The 17,549-nt window shown below is 37.4% G+C and overlaps 1 protein-coding gene across 1 annotated transcript in view; it reads right to left on the reverse strand.

The window, feature by feature from the left end:
* nckap1l (NCK associated protein 1 like) overlaps positions 1-17,549 on the reverse strand; it is a 30,804-nt gene extending 13,255 nt beyond the window's left edge. Inside the window, exons 1-14 of the mRNA XM_027016596.3 lie at positions 17,391-17,549; positions 13,948-14,058; positions 13,749-13,841; positions 10,011-10,067; positions 9,751-9,893; positions 6,724-6,814; positions 4,831-4,968; positions 4,278-4,326; positions 2,337-2,493; positions 2,095-2,151; positions 1,898-1,994; positions 1,410-1,519; positions 1,184-1,316; positions 188-269 (exon numbers count right to left, since the gene is read on the reverse strand). Coding sequence (XP_026872397.2) covers positions 188-269; positions 1,184-1,316; positions 1,410-1,519; positions 1,898-1,994; positions 2,095-2,151; positions 2,337-2,493; positions 4,278-4,326; positions 4,831-4,968; positions 6,724-6,814; positions 9,751-9,893; positions 10,011-10,067; positions 13,749-13,841; positions 13,948-14,058; positions 17,391-17,492 — 1,420 coding nt within the window. The 5' untranslated portion in view covers positions 17,493-17,549. The remainder of the gene's footprint in view (positions 1-187; positions 270-1,183; positions 1,317-1,409; positions 1,520-1,897; positions 1,995-2,094; positions 2,152-2,336; positions 2,494-4,277; positions 4,327-4,830; positions 4,969-6,723; positions 6,815-9,750; positions 9,894-10,010; positions 10,068-13,748; positions 13,842-13,947; positions 14,059-17,390) is intronic.

The raw sequence follows: 17,549 nt of genomic DNA on the forward strand, positions 1-17,549 counted from the left end.
ATACACAGTATAACTCGCAGTGAAATATGTCTAGACATAGAAATATCTCATATATATATATATATGTGTGTGTGTGTGTGTGTGTGTGCAACCAAGTCATATTTAAGGAGCTATTCATGCAGAAAGGTAATGCAAAAGGTTCACAAACTTTTTAGATGTAGATAAAGTCAGATAAAGATTTTCTTACACTGTTTGAGGGTCAGTGCAGACAGGGCTGAAACAAATGAGGTCATAAGCACTGATTCTTCCTCAGGACAGACATAGATACTCTGGAAATTGTTTAAGGTGTGTTAGATACAGAAGGGGTGTGATTGACAATTAGTACTTTAGTACTCTGGGTTTAGTCTAACATAACCTAAATCCAAACTAACCTATCTGTAACCCCCACCCTAACCCTTACCCTCAGTAGTCACTTCACATTTGCCCCAAGGTTCTTTCATAGCCTGCAGCCTTCAAATGACCAAACAACTCTGCATGTAGTTTCTAATGAGTTCTAATAAGTACATTTAGCAGATACAGTTTAAGAAAAGGGCACAGTGATATTTTACATGCACAAATAACTGAACAAAGATGAGTTACAAAACAACAGCAACAAAAATGAATAATGAAGGTGGTAGTAGTAGTAATAATAATAATAATAATAATAATAACAACAATAATAATAATAATAATAGTAATAATAATAGTAACAATAATAATATAATAATAGTAATAACAATAGTAATAATAGTGATGATAATAGTGATAATAATAATAGTAATAATAATACTAATAGTAATAATAATAATACTAACAATAGTAATAATAATAATAATAATAATAGTAATATAATAATAATAGTAATAATAATTGTAATAATAGTAGTAACAATAATAATAATAATAATAATAATAATAATAGTAATACTACTAATAATAATGGTGATAATAATAGTAATACTAACAATAGTAATAATCATAATCATAATCATAATAGTAATAATAATAATGATAGTAATGATAATAGTAATAATAATTGTAACAATAATAATAGTAATAATAATAGTAATAATAATAATAATAGTAATAATAATAATAATAATAATAATAGTAATAATAATAATAATGTGCCCTTAATTAATTTTTCATGAATGATGATTTTCATTTATGTATTTATGTTAAATTAAAAGGACAAAAAGATATACCTGTATGGTGTCATTGAGTATTAGGGCATCAAACTGGGACAGATATTGAAGATGATAGCGCTGAATAACATAGTTATAGCGACCCAAGAGTGCCTGCAGTCTCTCCATATAGAAGAGAAGCTCTGCCATATGCCTGCAGAACCCAGATATTTAAAAAATCCACTTAGAAATACTTTGCATAAAGACACTTAACTGTAAGTCTGCAGACTGCACACTTTAAACTTACACATCAGCAAAGTCTTCAGGTGTCTTGGTTTTAGGGATGTTCTCAGCGTGGCGCACGAGCCAGAGCACCTCATCACGAGAAAATGACAGAGCCATGAACACGAATAACACCTTAGTGAATAAAGAAAGAAGAAAGGAATACGGGAAACTATATCAGACATTATACATATGCTTCAACTTGTACGTTATACATGTACGTTATACATATACTTCAACATGTACGTTATACATATGCTTCAGCATGAACAGTTATACATATGCTTCAACATGTACGTTATACATATGCTTCAGCATGAACAGTTATACATATGCTTCAACATGTACGTTATATATATGCTTCAACATGTACATTATACATATACTTCAGCATGAACAGTTATATATTATATTATATATTATATAAGTTATACATAGAAACAAGGAGACATGACTTTCTCCTTATTCTTTTTGCTTCACTTTGGTCACCCACTAATATGCTAAGATGGAAACCTTGGGTCCAAGCAGCGCAGGCTCATCCTCTAACACTTTGATGAGTTCTTTCAAAGCGTGCCTCAGGAAGTGTCGTTTCTCTCTGTGTGTTGCCCCACTGTAATATTTGACACAAAAGAGAGTTTGTTTTGCATTTAGCGTTACTCATTAAAATGCCTTACACAGCATGATTAATTGTTTTTGTATGTAGCGCTCACCAGTTCACAATGGTATGCTCTTTACACTCTTTAATATCAGCAAGACGCTTGCTGTATCTACAAAGAAGAAACGAATCACATTCTCTTTATTTACACCACTATCCTCACTTGAAATCTGTTCCAAAACCACCAACAAATAATATATTAAGATACTGGTAACTATAGCCTCAGCATTTTTAAGAGCTATATCACCTGTCTCACGTTATATACAGTACACATAATGTAGTCTGAACTCCTCGTACCCTTTGAGCCCATCAAGGTGTTCCTCTGAAAGCTTGTGTATGTTAATGACTTCATCTCTGATGAGTGTGACGTAGAGACCACTGCGCAAAGCCATCTTCCATAAATCCTGAGATGCAGCATTTATGTTGAGGCTGGTATGGCACAACAGGAAGCCCACTGACAAACACAAGACACAATTCATCAAAATATCTAGCAAGACAGAATTTACAGTAATGACATTTTAGCAAGATCACTGTTACTGTAAAAAACAACAACAACAAACAACAAAAAACAAACAAACACTTTTTTCAAGGAGAGGGGGTGATTTTACAGAAAACCACATAATCTTTCCATGGAAAATCCTCATTTTATTTGACATTGTTATTCTGGGTAGCCAGATAAGACCTGAGACCAGCTATACAGCATGTTGGAGGTTCTATTACAATGGGCCCACACTATACTGAACATGTACATTTTCATAATTCAGGTACAATTCAAATTTAACCAAAACAGACCAATATTTGGATATGACCAAATTGTCCCCTAACTGATTGATTTATACCTGTTCTGCTGGAGACAGTTAGACAGCATTGTCTGGTCAAGTAGTTCAACTTTTAGGAAAAAAAAAAGCTCAGACCTCTGCACCAAGGTTATGATCCAGCTATTTCAATTTGAGGGCTTTTGAGAGGTCTTGTTGCTTTTCACAAATATAATAATCTGTTTTAACTTTATTTAGCTGCAGAAAGTTGTGGTCCATCCAGTTAGTGCATTGAGCACATCACAAAGTGTGTCAAGTAAACCTGACAATTAAATCTGAGTGTTGTCTGTGCAGCTGTAGAAAGATAGACCAAAGACTTGTAAGACGTTGCCCAGAGGAAGCATGTGTACATTAAATTAGAAGAATTGCACCCTGGGAGACACCACGAATCACCGATACTTTTCAGAAACATAATTTTATTCAAAGTTGAGTCAGATGAAGCTAATGTCAGCATAGCACAATGAGCAAAGCAAAGGCTATAAAATTCATTGAGCTCCCTGAAGCCTCAATCTGAGTTGTTAAACAGAACCTAACCATGCAAAGTACTGATAAGTTGCACAAAGGCAAAAGACAAATCAGCAAGCGAGAACAGAAATACTAAGCAGGCTAACATCAGAAGGCCAAATAATTAGTGGCTCTCGGCTGAGATGATCACTGCAGTCATAGCTCTGATCGTGGATGACTCCACAATCACAAACATGGGCAGCACATCAGTGAATTTCTTCTGAATTTCATTGACAATTTCAATCTGTTCTGGGATCATAGTTAGTTTTTAGGTTGTATGGTAACAACCTTAATAAGTCTGGAGTGAGACGTTAAAGGAAACATTATTTTATCACCCACTTTGCATTGTCCACGGACCTTCTGACACCTGAAGAGGAGAGTAGCAGGACAGAGTAGCCACACGGCCCGATTCAGGGGAAATATCTGACTCTGGATGAGAGTTATGATGTCCTGCACTGTCCACCAGGGTTGCAGAAACCACCACCAGAATCCCAACCAGGGTTGCAGAAACCACCACCAGAATCCCAACCAGGGTTGCAGAAACCACTACCAGAATCCCAACCAGGGTTGCAGAAACCACCACCAGAATCCCAACCAGGGTTGCAGAAACCACCACCAGAATCCCAACCAGGGTTGCAGAAACCACCACCAGAATAACTGATAACTGATTAGGGCCTGATTAGTTTGTGTCAGCGGCTGTCTGGTACCAGACAAGTGTCCCGTTTTCAAATAAAACCCCAACCTCACCTTTAGAATATAAAAGCAAAAGTAGCTTTAAAATGTGGCAAATGAGTTTTGAAAATGTTTCAATTAGGGTTGGCGGGGGGTTAACAACACAATAAAATGTAGCATGCAATATAATGTAGCAATACAATTATTCCAATGTGACTTAAGGCTATTTTATAAAAGAGATACTCACAAATGATCCAGCGTTCCATCACCTCCATGGATAGATATTCACAAGCCATCTGTAAGACCACAAAGACAAATAGTAGTACCACTTACTAGTAGATCACAATATATTGCATACAGGATATTAAATGATCTAAACCAGCACTGCTTATTTCAAATGAAAATTATATAGAGAGTACTGCAAATACTACAAATCGGTAAGTGAAACTGATAATTGGTAACATAATGTCGGAATTCAAATGACCCATTTTACCAAGTGCAATTTCACTTTTGCACACGTATATGGTATACTACATCTTTTATCCTGAGATTTCAATGAATGGAGCTCTTAGAGAGAATTACAGCACTTTTAAGTCCTGATACTTTCTTCATTTTTGTATCTAACTTGGATTTACTGAACTAATTTCAAAGACTAACTAATTCCTAACTCCTAGTATCTTCTAGGATCTAGGAAGTTAATTTTACAGCAATATATCCAAGGATATTAAAACATTACCACTTCATCAGTGCTGGGGAAGTTATATGATATTAGCTATGTGCTGTTAAGAAAGCATACTCACAGTGTCACACATAGCAGGGTTGAGCATTGTGGCAGGAACACTCAGGAGGCTGAGAAGCTGGGCATTGCGCCATTGTTCTGCTGGTAGGTTCCTACGAGGATAAACCGAATGCAGCGAGAGCAAGGCTTCTGTCACTGACTGGCCATCAGGAGGCAAAAAGGCAGAGAACACAAAGCCATATTTATTCATACATTTATACGCTTATATTTAGCTGACACTTTTTATCAAAAGCAACTTATAATTATGACTGAGTACAACTTGAGGGTCAAAGGCCTTGCTCAGAGGCCCAACAGTGGTATGGCTTGAACCAGCAACCTTCTGACTGCAAGTCAAGTACCTTGACCACTGAGCTACCACTGCCCTTACAGTACATGTTTCACAAAGCTGTTTATACATGTATAAACAGGTTTATACATGTCCAAGTCCAAGGCTCCAGTGAGCAAGCCAAGGGTGACAGTCACGAGGAAAAACTCCCTAGAGCATGAGGAAGAAACCTTGAGAGGAACCAAGCCTCATCCTCCTCTGGATGACAATGGACACCACAATAACAATATAAACAATAAGGAGCAGAATAAGTAGTGAGAGAGAGCAAGAGAGAGAGAGAGAGAGAGAAAATAAAGAAATAAGCAATCAATCTCTATTCCAGTTTTCTATCCTAGTCTGGTCTCAAGGATGTGCATGTTAAGGTAAGGTACTATAATCAGAAGGTTGCTGGTTCAAGCGCCAAGCTGGCACTGTTGGGTCCCTGAGCAAGACCCTTAACTCTCAATTGCTCAAGTTGTACTCAGTCATAATTGTAAATTGCTTTGGATAAAAGTATCAGGTAAATGTAATCCACAAAAAAATGTTACATTTCATTTTAGCTGTGGCTTGTCACAGTATCCTGCTTAGCATTGTGGTTCCCATGTGGCTTTATTTTTGTTTTGTTATAAGCCGGTCTGGCACTGTGTGATTTCAGTGGTCTTATATGTCAGACTGTATGAGATGATGCCAGTAAAGGATTGGTAGAATTCTATGTCCGACTGTGTGATATCACGTGTTTTTAAAGTCAGACCATAGAGATTCTCTAACAATAAATTTGAGGAAATGGAATTAAAGGAAATGACTATGTTCAGTGTACATGTATCTAAAAAGAAAATAGTGCAATTTTATGCCTCAAGAAACCACTGCGCTGCTTTCAACTGCCACATTTATTTATGTTTCACTATGGTCAGTATTTTTCATTGTCTCGTGAGGTTCACATCACTCAGTGCTCTCCTCTCATTGGTGGCTTGTAGACGAACCTCATAGGAGTCGTTCCACTGTAATTTTGATATACATTTTCAGACACTATTCAAAAGTCATTTCTTTTTTCACAGAGGCACAAAACAGGCGGCAACAGAATACGTCACACTGTGCATTCTGTGTCCACTGATCTTAACTCATGAGCAAAGATATTTGTGTGTGATGCACGATTTGGCCTATGATAGCAAATCAGGGCTGATTACTGCACAGTGTGGACCTGGCTTTAGTCTTTGCCTTGTCTCCGTGTTTCATTTTTTGCACCTGTGTCTCATCTGGCTCTAATCTGACTGTGTATTTACAGCCCTGGTTTTCCTGTTATGTCCTGTTCTTACTCACTATTCGTTGCAAGACTAATAATGTGGAAACTCTGTTGTCTTCTGCACAATAATTTCTTGATTCTTTTCACCATTCTGAGCAAAGACCAACAGATGGTCCTCCACCACAGCATGTGTTTCATATGCTTGCGATGTTACATTACTATGCTCAGAGTAAATCACCAAATACTCTGCTTCCCCGTGCGAACAAAACAGAAATGCATTTACGGATGACATTCTAGTTCATGGTTTCTCTCACTTGTCACTGATTTTTTAAAATCTCAACACAATTTACCTTGGTATGGGGACCAAACTCTTCAGTGAGTTTTTTCAAAGGATGTTCATATTCCAGAATCATCTGTCCAAGGCGAGGGTAAGATGGGTCACTGTGCAAGTAACATAAACAATGAAAAACTAAAAAAGATGATATGAATGATACAAAAATGAACATACAAAAGTACACATTAGTTGTTCTGAAATGGCATGAGTAACAATTGCACAGATAAATAATCGTATTGATTGTAGTGCCTCTTCCTAAGTTCCTTTTTCTTTTTTGGACTGTTCTTTTTGGCTTGACTTTGATTGACCCTTGCTGGCTGTCACTGTAGATGCTGTAGCACTGCATGGAGAATACACCAGCAGCTTGGACCAATGCATGGGATTCTTGTTGCAGTGAACAGTTTCACACACAATTCAGGTCCTTCACAATTTTAAATGGACTCTTCATGGGAAATGCTCCTGAATGGGCCATTGCTCCAGTGGAAAACATGCACACCTTTTCTCCCGAGTGTAATCAATACCGTCTGTTCTGCAAAGGCAACACCTATGCAGCAGTGAAGCGAGACTCACATGCTAACAAGATCAACCAGTAGGATACATGTTGCTTAAAAACAAACCAACTCTGAGAGCAGATTCTATAATGATACACAGCTGAGCCCATATTCACTGGCTGAGCAAAGCCCTCATAAGTGAGCAAAACTACTCAGAGAACAAAACTCCTCAAAATTGAGGAGGGGTAGTTTTGCCAGTGAGACTACAGGTACCCCAGAATCAGTCCAAATATGACTTTCTAAACCTTTACTACCTCAAAAAACCTCAAAATAATTGTAATGGTATGCTCCCCTTCTCACTTATCACGTGGTACGGCCCATCACGTGCAGTGGGAGTTTACTGTTGACTCTTCTCTCTGTGACTGCCCCCTTGTTTGTTACCACGCCCTCTTGTGGTCACACACCTGCACCTTGTTGTTCATATCGTTTATGTCTGTATTTAAACCCCAGTGTTGTATAGCATGTTGTCTGTCACTGTAGGGCATTGCATGTGTGTTAATGGTCTCGTTCATGGTTATAATTTGTGTGTCTGCTTATGTGCTTGTTTATCATTCTTCATTTGTATCACGCTGCTCTGTTTGTTTCATGTGAATGCCAGAATGATTATTGTTTCTCTGTGTCTTATCTAGTGTGAATAAATGTTTGTCTTCACCTCCTGGCTTCCCTGTTTCCATGGTTTCCCTGTCATGTCTCTGTTTTCCTTTACTTCCTAGTTGTTCTGTTCCTTGGTTTAGTTTTCTCCACCCCCTCGTCTGTTTTTCCACGGCTGTTATTACTTTCACCTGTGTCTGGTTTAGAGTTAAATAGTTCATATATTTAAATCCTGTCTGGTTCCCTGTGTCTCTGCTGTTCATTCAATGTCTGAATATCTGAAAGCCTGCATGTAAGTTTGTACTCTGTGCCTTCATGTTTGTTAGCCTCCGAGTTCTTCCTAGCATTCGTTATTGCCTGCTTCCTGTTTGCTTTCGTGTGTTTGTCATGTATCTCCATATTCTAAGTATTGGCTCAATGACCCTGGACTATCCAAATGACCATGATTTGAATTTTCCCCTAATAGATCTCGATCTTCTCTGCGCTTGCTTCCACCTCCTGACCGCTCAGCGTTGCACTCAGTCTGTGGCGTATATTATCTGGTTGGTCTCAGTGATTTGTCCTGCAACAGCTTTGCAGGTACTTTAGTTGGTCTTGGTCCTCTGCTATGACTGGTTCCCAGCTTAACCAAGATCTCAGGTCAGAAGCTCTGGTGTTGAGCTTGGTACAGGGGCTCATTTGGCCTTGGTTCCAAATTTCAGGGTGTGGGGATGATGATGATGATGATGATGATGACATAGTATTCAAGTTGTATCTGGTCAATCTCTAGTTATGACAGCAGTTGCCACACTCAGCCACTAGTTGTTTTGGTGTTAGTCTAGATGTTGGGTATCAAAGCATCCATAGTTCCCACATCCTCTGTATATACCCTCGTCACCCTCTCTGACCCTGCTCTTGCTGACCCAGGCAATGTCCAAACCAGTGTGACTTATTTCTGACCCTCATTGTTAGTGAGGTAGGTGGGTAGAGTAAAGGACCTTATGTCAGGGACCTTGTTGGAGATGCCTCAGTTTGGATTTAAACCCCCAACCTCCGGTACCAGAGCCGTGTGTGTGTGTGTGTGTGTGTAAAAAAGCAGATGCATATGCTGAGATGAGTTTTATTACAGGCAAATCCAGAGTTGTTTGAACAGTCCAGGGGCAGTGAGCCAATTCTCAAAGCTCAGGAATACATGATTAAACTATATGAAACAAAACATAAAGCTTGGAAGTAAAAGGCTAGGACTAACACAGTGGCTAGGAATAGCACAAACAAGGTACGGATTAACACATGGAGGCCATGATAAACATGCAGGCTAGGAATCACAAAGACATGGATTAACACACAGAGGCTTCGATTCACAATGACCAGCAACAAGACAGCACAAAATCAGGGATTAAATACATGGACTAGCGAACACTAAACAATACACAGGTGCAACTCATGAGGGGCGGAGAAAACAAATCCAAGGAATGGAACCGCAATAAGGAAGTCAATCAAAACAGACATGAGACTGAGAAACCACGGAGACAGGGGTGGGCAGCCATAACAGAAGCAGAAAACAAAATGAGCTCGGTTGTTCCAGGTAGCTCTTGTGTTAATGACATAAAAGCTTCGTTCTTTTCAATTCTGATCTAAAAGCTCTATTAAAGTTCTGTTCAATTCTGTGATCCCCTTTTAGTAATTCAGTAATAGTAATTTAGTAATTCAAAGTTACAAATGGCCTCCTGCATTACTGTGTTGCAATATAGATGGAGTCCAGATGTTCACAGATTTGATGTGACAATGCAGCTTTATTATACATGGGAATGTCCAAGATTGTGGCGCCTGACAAATAGTCTCATAATATATTATTACTCAGTCTGAGTGTGCACTTCCCTCAAACAAGTGAGACAAATGAAATATCAAATAGTCATATTTACCTGCTTCCATTTGACAGCTCATAGGCGCAGTTATACATTCCCACCAGCACTTTTTTATCATCGATGCGTGAGAGCATTAAAATGACTGAGGCATAGGTAATGATCAGGTCCAGGTAGTTCTTGGTGAAGTCAAAATTCACAGTCTGAAACAATGAATGTACTTGTTATGCCATGAATCATATTTATAAATAAAACTGACAGTGTTATTTACAGAAAGTTCTATTTCTAGGTCTGAATACTTCAATTTATGCAATACTTACTATGTTAAAAAAACACTGGCAGGCATCTATTGTGTTGAGTAAGTCATAAACGTGGTCCTGAAATAAACAAGTAAGAGGTATATGTGGAATTAACATCATTACACTGATTTATTATTTTGATACCTTGAGTAAAACAAGCCACTTATTCAGTAACGATAATAGGACAATGCACTTCATCTTTTAATTTACAGCAAGTTCATTCAAAACCAAAATATGTAGCTGTGAAATGTAAAACATTTTTGATGTATTTATTTACATGTAGTTAGATCCAGATAACAGACGATAAGCGAACAGATCCAAAAGGGCATATAGGCAAGCACTATTCCAAAATGCAGGGAAATGAGTTCATAACCAGAACAGCAAGAGGAGTAAATACAAATGGTTGGAAATGTGTGACTAGCAGACAAAATAAGACGGGCTTATATAGGGAGATAACAGAGGCGTAACTAGAAACAAGAGTGACCAATAATCAGGTGACCTGCAGCGAACTAAGGGTTTGTGGGTAGTGTAGTGCCAAGGCTGGAAGGCATGATGAGTACAAACTAGGGAACACTTTCTGGTTTGTATCATAACATGGAAGGTAAGATTAGCACATAATTAACAACTGATGATGAATTCTTTTAAAGAAAAATTAATCAGCATCAGAGGTGGTTGTAACATACTACATTTACTCTGTTACATTTGTAACAGAGTTGTAACATGCTAGATTTACTCTGTTACATTTACTCTGTTGTAACACGCTACATTTACTCTGTTATATTTACTCTGTTGTAACACGCTACATTTGCTCTGTTATATTTACTCTGTTGTAACACGCTACATTTGCTCTGTTACATTTACTCTGTTGTAACATGCTACATTTACTCTGTTACATTTACTCTGTTGTAACACGCTACATTTGCTCCGTTACATTTACTCTGTTGTAACATGCTACATTTACTCTGTTACATTTACTTAAGCACCTTTTTGAACAAATTGTACTTTTAAGAGCTGTTTTAAAAGAGTGTAATTTATACTTTTACTCAAGTATATTTGCAACGTCAAACTTTTACTTTTACTCCATTATATGCATCACCGTTCCTCCCATTACATTTTAAAATAGTTTTTACATTTTGTACATCCCAACCTGTCAAGTGTGGGAGGACTGGTGAATTAAGTTACACAACTGCACAGTACACCAACATAATGAACAGTGAACAGACACATTTTGCGGTGTGGGACTCAAATTACATTTATGAAAAATAGCTCACGATATATCCTTTTCTTTAAGGCTCACATATCTGTGTGTGAAATCAGTGCTCTCTCTTAATCTGCATTATTAATATGAAAGTAAAGTTTGGTCTGATATCAATTATATTCTAAGTTGTTAGCTAGGCAATGTGTCAGGGTACGGCCCCTCCTCCCAAACATCTCCCCGTGTGTGTTTTGTGTGTGTGTGTGTATGTGTGTGTGTACGTGTGCGTGTGTTCGTCTGTGTGGCCACGCCCCCCCCCGTGTTCCACACCTGATCCTTGTTGTGTGTCATTAGTATGCATGTATAAAAGTCTATCGTTTGTGTTACTGTGTCAGTGTTTAGCCATGATAGCCTACGTGCTACGTCTTTCGTGGTTTGTGTGTTCATAAACGTATGTCTATATTTCATGAAACTTGTCCCCGCATCCTGCTCTAACTCCACAACGTTACACAATGTGGGATATCTAGATAGCCAGCTGGTCTGATTGATCGGTCACCTAATTGCAAGGTAAATATAATGAAGAGTAAGAAGTGTAGTAAGTGACTTTGGGCAAGATCTTGGAATATTTTCACATTGTATCTACTAATCACCAAGTGATCACCAAATCTAATGCGATGCTTGTAACTTATGTGTTATATGCACAATATTTAGCCAATATGAAAAAAAAACCTCAGCTTAAACATAACACACAAACTAAGTAGGTGTAGCATCTGGTGAACAGAGACAGAACTGAATGCAGTGATCAGAGTATTTTAATCTGATAAGGGCAAACCAAGTCATAGTCAAAAACCAGGTGGAAGTCAAGATAAAGTCAACCCAGTAAGGCAAACCACTACAAAGGGGAAAAAGCAAAAATCCAAGAACCACAGAGAACAGAAAACATATGACAGGTAAATGAGTCTTCGCAAGGACTGACTGAACATAGAGAATTTCTATACAGAGATACAATAGACTACCTTGTGTTTTCCCTGCCCATCATTCATGTGATCCAAGTCTCATTTATCACTAGGGTTAGTTGTTCCTATTGTTGCCAGTGTGATTGTTATAGCCTGCTTCCCCTTTTGTGTTTTGTTTCTTTAAAAACAAAAAGATGTGTATTGTATGTATTCTTGGACTCTGGCTCACTGACCCTGGATTGTACTAATAATTATGATTCTGGATTTGTCTATAATAAATCTTGCTCTTCTCAGCATATACATCCACGTCCCAATCACTCATTGTTACAAAAGCAATGTTTCTCTGATGTCACAAGTGCAAACTTATCTATGCCTGTTCTGCCCTACAGCAGTTTAGTCCTGTCCAGTTATATTGCAGTTCTTCAAAGCGTGTTAAAGCTCTGAGTGCTGTTTGAATGAGGCACAATACAGGGTATACTGTACAATCAGAACAGAGCTCACTTGCTTTATATCTGTTTTAAAGGCACAGTAAGAGTTTCAACAGTTACATTTAGCTGACACTTTTATCCAAAGCGGCTTACAGATATGACTGAATGCAACTTCAGCAATTAAAGGTTAAGGGAACGTTAAGGGCTTGAATGGGCAACCTTCTGGTTACCCCTCAAGTACCTCAAACACTAAGCCACAGCTGCTCCTGTTTAATTTCTAAGGGATCGAGAGAAGGTGGAAAATGGTCATTTGAGAATGTGTTGTGACTGTCCCTAACCCTAACCCTGTTCTTGAGACATAAATCCACACAAACATTGTAAGTGGCATCAAGGAAAAATCTAAAATAAAAGCATATTGTAGGATACGGGCCCTTAACATTTCTGGGGAAATGTCACCGCCAATCATTATGCACTTTAACACACCTACACAACAACACAACAACACTTACACATCAGCATTGCACTTATTTTAGAGTATTGTTTATTGCATTTATTGTTGTCTGTTATAGAGCTTATGTATTTTGCATTTCTAGGCAACAGCACCGATCCCTGTATTGCAACAGTTTTCTAGTTCAATGCTATCTTGGACTCTAACCTACTGTACTGGCTAGGATGTATTCTATGAGTAAATGACAAACTACTTTTGTAAGTCGCTCTGGATAAGCATCTCCCAAATGGCAGAAATGTAAATGTAAATGCACTGCTGGAAAACAACACCTACAGAGCAGTGCAACAACAACAGCACAACACCTATGCACAACACCTATAAGTACCACAACACCTATAAGTACCACAACAGCAGCACAACAACACCTACCCAACAGGAGGCAGCCTTGGGAAGCAGGCTGAGACAATGTTACAAATGGGAAGACACCCACCCCCCCAAAAAAAAGAATCCTCGAAAGCCATCAGGAATTTAGTTGTGTGTGTTTGTTTTGTTTTGTTGGTTTTGGTAATTGTAAAATTCTATGTAAGTTATTATTATTATAGTATACAAAAATAAAGTGTATATAGAATATAAAGCATATAATATAAAGTCTATATAGAATATAGTAGAGAATAAAGTGTCCAAACATTTCATATATACATATGAATGTGTGTGTATGTTTAAATATTTTACCCTGAATTCCATGACATCAATGAAAGACTCATAGTAACTGCTCAAGCCTTCCAATACTGCAGATTTCTGTTTCTGTATGTTGCTCAGCTGTTGCTGCACACATTTGGGGAGAAAAGTTAATTCCTCATCAAACCACTGATACTGCTCCAATCCATTAACAATGAATGGGTTTTACTGTTTTAAAAAATAAAATACTTACACTGCTTCCCCTTAAATCTATGTTGGGGAATTTTCTGTTGATGTACTTTACAACTCCTTCCATTGACTTGTCAGCGAGGAAGGATGGTCTTCGTTTAGGATCTGTGCAAGTCTAAGACAATGAACACATTAATAGTTTGTATTTAGTCAGTTAATAATCATTTAGCAGTCATATTATACACACCATTCATTTTAATTTTGTTCATCTGTGCAAACAAATTTATATTTACACAATTTTCTTATGCCAACTGCTTTGCAATTTAGCTGTACATTGTTTGAGTCCAGCAGCAGGATACTGATGTGAAACAAAGCAAATGTAGCATTCAGAAAAACTAAAAGAATTATAACAGAGGCTGGAACATTTTCTTACAAAGTCCCTCCACAACCTATAACCCAAGTATAAAAAATGTTTAGCCAAGCCTTTTGTTTTTCATATTGGTGAGTATGTGTGGACATATAGAGGTTTAACAAACTGAAATGTTACTGTAATATCACAAATATCCTTTTTGGCCAACTTGAGATCCTTGAAGATGAAATTAAAATCAGTTGAAGCTAAGATCTTAACTGGGGCAAAATTACACTAGCTATCTATGACATGCACATTTTAAAGAGATTTTATTAGTGTTAAAGTCAAACAGTGGTGTAGTTCGGATGTATTTAGTGGCGTGTCTGACAGACTATACTTTTACAATTTTTTTCATGTCCATGTTGGCTTTCTTTATCAAACTTTGTTCACAGGGGAGTAGAAGAGAACTAATCCTAACCCCAACCATAACTGGTCTAGAACAGGACCGAAGTCTTAATGTTTGTGCTACCTTCTGGTCCTCACTTTTTACATAAGACCTGCTAAAGCTTCTGTTTGTGTTATGCTATACACTGTGTTGAGGACTGTAGATCCAACAACCTTACATTTTCTGCTAGCTTGATGTGTGCACTGGTTACCACAAAGCCTGTCCCATCCACCACACCTACAGTATATGAGACCAGTGCATAATCTTGTTTTAGTATTCTGAATGAACTTTCCTTTTTTCTTTTCTGTTATTATGCTGAATTTCAGTAATTATTCAATGTCATTCCTTTTTGGTATCATGAAATATTTTTACTGTGGCCTCAAGTTGCTCATAAAGTATCTCTAATCGTTTCTTCATAAAATTGCTTTTTGTTGATGTCCACTGTAAGACATGCTATCCAAATAAAGTTGCATATCTATCAGTGTTTGAAGTGGTCCACATGAGTCCGTACTAACTGCAGACGGGGGCAGCAAGCACATGTTAGCGCCATGCCTAGCAGTGAGGAGCCTGCTGTTGTACCATCAGCAAAAACATCTGAAGCTACCGCTACCACAGCCAACTACAACATTACAGTTACAGCCAACTACAATATTACAGCTACAGCCAACTACAACATTACAGCTACAGCCAGCTACAGCCAACTACAACATTACAGATACAACCAACTACACCATTACAGCTACAGCCAACTACAACATTACAGATACAGCTAACTACAACATTACAGCTACAGCCAAGCACAACATTAGAGCTACAGCCAGCTACATCATTACAGCCAACTATAACATTACACTCACAGCCAACTACACCATTACAGCTACAGCCAGCTAGAACATTAGCTACAGCCAACTACAATATTACAGCTACAGCCATCTGCAACATTACAGTTACAGCCAACTACAATATTACAGCTACAGCCATCTACAACATTACAGCTACAGCCAGCTACAGCCAACTACATCATTACAGCTACAGCCCACTATAACATTACAACCACAGCCAACTACACCATTACAGCTACAGCCAGCTACAGTCAACTACAACATTAATTACAGCCAACTACAATATTACAGCTACAGCCAACTACACCATTACAGCTATAGCCAACTACAACATTACAGTTACAGCCAACTACACCAATACAGCTACAGCCAGCTACAACCAACTACATCATTACAGCTACGGCCAACTGCAATATTACAGCTACAGCCAACCACAACAATACAGTTACAGCCAGCTACAAGTAGCTTGTTGATGCAGCATTAGCAAAAACACACCGGAATTTCTTTTGGTTCTTTTTCAATTTTTATTTTATTTTGTTGTTGTAATTGTATATTGTCCTTTCTCTATGTCCTCTGTCTCACTGAAGACCTCATAGATTCATAAAATATGTATTATTAACAAAAAAGGACTATACATCCTCCAAAGATGGGGGTTGTGCAGAACAAAAACAAACAAAAATACTCCTGAAACTACCACAGCCAGTTATAATGTTAAAAATAATGTCAGAGGAATGGCCCAACTGTTGGTCAAAAGATCACATAATGTTTTTTGAGCTCAAGCATACACACACAACAGTGTGTGAGTACATAATATATATTATCATACATATATTACTTGATTAAGTTATACTATATTATTATTATGTACGATAAAATTAATAGTTTGGTGATTGGTTGTCACTGAGTAAATCAATTTATGTTATGAACTGAGTGATATCACCTAGTATCTTATTTACTGTAGAAATTCAGAATGTAATACTTAATGATTTGCTGATACTGGCTGATAAATATGCCAATATTTGAATAAAGGGAGGACAAACAGTCTTTTTCTTGTATAGTACAAAACCTACAGCCTCATGAATAAATCTTCCAATAATTGAAACTAATAAGTGAAACTCCTAACATGTGAAAACTGATCCTGTACCGTAAAAGGAACCTGTTAAACAAATCCTGAAAGAACACATGAATAAATTAATACATCAATAAATTAATGCATAGATAAATGAATGAAAAGCCTTTTATGCAACTAAGAACTGAAGTGAACTGAAAGAAAGAACTGAAACTGAAACCGAAATATATTTCAATTTAGCATATTAAAATTGTATAGATAAAAGTAAGTCAAATATATGTCCTGTAAAGTTTTGAATTTGTACAGTTAAGATTTTATAAATTTAAGATGATAGAATTCAAACTAAAGCCCTTAAGTTCTCTTTTCAAGTAAAATATGTCTAGTGAACCACACAACAAATGTTCAAGATGCACAGATGCATTCAGATGGCTGTGAGTAGCTAAAAGGGCTGACACCATTTTTTGGTTTCCTGTTTATACTTCCTCCTAATCTTCTCAACATTTTTTCCACAAATACAGAATGTACATTTAAAGTTACATGCTCAAGAATACATTACATAAATTAAAATATTTTTCCTCTGCAAAAATTTTAAAAGAATCTAATTCATAAAGCCTCAACATAATTAACCATGTAACCACAACTGTTTGAAAAATGAAACAAAGTAAACAGTAGGGCTATTTGACTTTAAGATGGTAAAATGGTAAAAGCATACACACTGAAAAAAAGAAAAATGTATCTTCAGATGTAAGAATTACGGCCCTCCGTGTTCCCTTTTTCATACTAGAGAAAATGTTACGCTTACCTTTTTAATGTGATTCATCCTGATTAGAACCCCTTGACCCCTGTCGTTAAGAACAAGGAGTTTCTCTGCCAATTTCTGTTGGTAAGCCATAGTTGTGGCCATAGTGTTGTGGCCCCCAGCACTTTACACAAACAGACAATCACAAAGGAAGTCAGGAAC

Source organism: Electrophorus electricus, chromosome 22, assembly GCF_041902795.1.
Source record: "Electrophorus electricus isolate QZ-2024a chromosome 22, ASM4190279v1, whole genome shotgun sequence".
In the NCBI taxonomy this organism is placed as follows: domain Eukaryota; kingdom Metazoa; phylum Chordata; class Actinopteri; order Gymnotiformes; family Gymnotidae; genus Electrophorus; species Electrophorus electricus.